Source organism: Corticium candelabrum, unplaced genomic scaffold, assembly GCF_963422355.1.
Source record: "Corticium candelabrum unplaced genomic scaffold, ooCorCand1.1 SCAFFOLD_126, whole genome shotgun sequence".
Lineage (NCBI taxonomy): Eukaryota > Metazoa > Porifera > Homoscleromorpha > Homosclerophorida > Plakinidae > Corticium > Corticium candelabrum.
In genome coordinates this window covers 1-3000 of record NW_026912748.1, presented here as the reverse complement: position 1 = coordinate 3000, position 3000 = coordinate 1, and the positions used below count along the sequence as shown (strand labels likewise).

The following is a 3000-nucleotide window of genomic DNA, read 5'->3' as shown; positions in this document are numbered from 1 at the left end:
CATAACTTTCATATTGTGTTAATATCAACATCTGATGTATCATAATGTAGAGCAGATTCAATAAATTACAGTTATTGCAAAGCATTCTCGATCAAGCATGATGCACCTTTGTCTTCATAATGCCATCCGCCACAGAAATATTGTACAATGGGTTCTGTTGGTATCCATGTGTCTAGTATCCTGTCAACTTGATACTGTTTTCTCCATGCCAATGATCGTAGTAGCATGTCATGTGACTTGTCCAAGTTGAAATCTCTGCCTCTTAAAAAACGTAGTAAGATTGTGTCGTCAGGCAGCTTGCCTTCATAGTTTGTAGCAAGACCCTGACGAAACTGAAAACAGAGTTCAGAATAACTTTGCTGCCTTCTGTCTGTCTGTCTGTCTGTCCCTATTGTCTGTGCATGTGTGCATGTGTGTGTGTGTGTGTGTGTGTGTGTGTGTGTGTGTGTGTGTGTGTGTGTGTGTGTGTGTGTGTGTGTGTGTGTGTGTATGGGTATGCATGTGTGTCCTGTCTCAGTTTCATTCAATTGTTGTCAGTAGTTGCTACATGCTTGGTCGTCATGGCACACCTTGATCAAGTCACTTTCTTGAAAAGGATCCAAATCTCCCAAAAATCGAGCAATGTAATCACTGTCGATCCTTTCACCAATACCACTGAGACAACCAGGACTCTTCTCCTTTATTATTGTCACCGGAGTTGGCGGTTCAGACTCCACATTGTCATTTAACTCTTGTTGACATGCTTCAACGGGTTCAGCCTCATCTTTAAATGGTGCAATATATGTGATGCCTTTTGCAAAAAGATCGTTGATATAAAATTCCATAACTTCCTTTCCCTATAATAATGGGTTATTAGTACACATCTAGACACACACACACACACACACACACACACACACACACACACACACACACACACACACACACACACACACAAGTAGCTCATGTTTAATTATTAAGAGAAACCTTATGATATTAACAGTATGCTGCTCAGGTGATCCTGGTGCAAGTCAGAATGCAATTAGAGACAATACAAGAAGGCTTCTGTCAGGCACATCTGATAAGATATCATCAATGTGGGAAGTAGTAAACATGGGCATTTTCATAAAGAATAACAAACAACCTTTCCATTTGTGTTTGTGCTATATAATTTGACTATTACAACAGCTAAGCCCTTGATCTTGTCATGACACCTACAGCAAGTCTTACTTATTCTTTGTGGCATTTGTCTTTACAGTTACATCATCTGTAGCCCTCTACAAGAGCTGTCTCTATTCGAGATCAACCTTTAGTCAAAGCAGTACAGTAAATGTCTTAACAAGTACAGAGTAGCCAACCACTTGGATCTCCACTACCAATAGGAACATACAGCTTCTCAGGTAATCCTACTTTCCACAGTTTTCAACGCTTTTTAAATTCTATTTCTTCGCATTGCAGCTCTAATGACAACAATGTAAAACTAAACTGAACTAGAACTTACAGCAACAGAAAATGAGATTTACTGCCTACACCAGTTCTAGAAACTACTAATGCTTCGAATATAGCCAAATGCTCACCTGCCACAAACAGCTTCAACATGGTTTTTTATACATTAATTAATAAGTATACCGTAAAATAGAAATTCGTGCGACTCTAATGTTGTGTGAATTTGCCTCAAACACGCCATGCAGTTTTAGTTTGTGCGATATCAAGACAGCTCGAATATCTACTCAAATATACTGGTAACAGTTTTATATTGACCAACCAAGAACCACCATAACCATAACCACAACAAGAAAGAAAGCCATTAGGCAGATGTTCGCCCTGTTCGACTTCATTTATAGGTGTGGGGAGAAAACGTTTATCTTTTGGTGTCAAGCGATTAACAAAGTCTAGGATCATGGATGTACAGGGAAATGGCGAGAAAGATGGAATGAAATGAATGCGCATGCACATTTCTACACACAATGCAAATCAATTCATGCAACGATATCTCGTTCACACACTTCAAATCATCACACAAAATTTCTGGTTTTAGGGTACCCTGAAAGAAGAAATTTGTGCGGGAGAAAAATTCGTGCTTTTTCTAGAAACATCACTACTTGTGCGGAATTAATTTGTGCAACAATAAGGCCATGCACAATAGGATCATGCACAAGGGAAAAATATATGTGGAATCTATTTTGTGCAATGGGCTTATGATCGCACAAAATCACACGAATTTTTCTCCCGCACAAATTTCTTCTTTCAGGATATATACCAAAATAAATATTGAAGTCGATTGCACAAATCTCGTTGATCGAATTGTTACAATCCACTAGAAATGGATTCAGTTGTACTGAAACTGAATATAACTTGATTTCATCAACTTCTCTCCTAATATTATTTTATGGTTATTTAATATTATTCTATGGTTATTTAATATTATTCTATGATTAATTAATATTATTCTATGGTTAATTAATTAAAAGCGCCTTTGGTGAATACACAGTAACTGTAAAAGCGGCTTTCATGCAGCCCTAAGCAATCAGGAATAAGTCATCCAACCATGTGGGTTCAGTTTGCCTCAAGACTCAGTAAATTTTATGATCCAGTGGTCCCTAGCTCACCTCGGATCCTGTGACCCCACTGATCAAGTGACATCAAATCTCACATGTCAGACAAATCGGATTAGTCACAGGAACTACATTTTAGTGTCATTACAATATGGCCTCACTACTGTTACATACTGAAGCCTCCGGACCATATCTAACATGTCTACAGCACATAACCTACTACTTCTCGACACATGCAACACATGCTCGACATCACCAATCCCACGCACGCACGCCTCACGTTCTTTATCTGCGCTGTGTATTGCTTCATCGCCAGTTTCTCGATCAAACCCTCAAACCCAAAGAACGCCTTAATTTCCAGCGACCCGTTCTGCTCAAAACAAGTCCATTCGGGGATTCTCTGGATGAACCTTGAAAGAGAAAGACAGAGAGACAGTAGAGCGACCACATTCCGATCACACCACAA

General features: G+C 39.1%; 1 protein-coding gene across 1 annotated transcript; it reads right to left on the bottom strand.

The window, feature by feature from the left end:
- Positions 1–28: 28 nt before the first annotated feature.
- LOC134198049 (SEC14-like protein 1) lies at positions 29–2944 on the bottom strand (the record flags this gene model as incomplete). Its single annotated transcript, XM_062667389.1, is given in 4 exon segments — positions 29–332; positions 570–836; positions 2815–2928; positions 2930–2944. Coding segments are annotated over 4 exon segments (657 nt in total), but the record flags the coding sequence as incomplete, so codon positions are not given.
- Between the last annotated feature and the right edge of the window lie 56 nt (positions 2945–3000).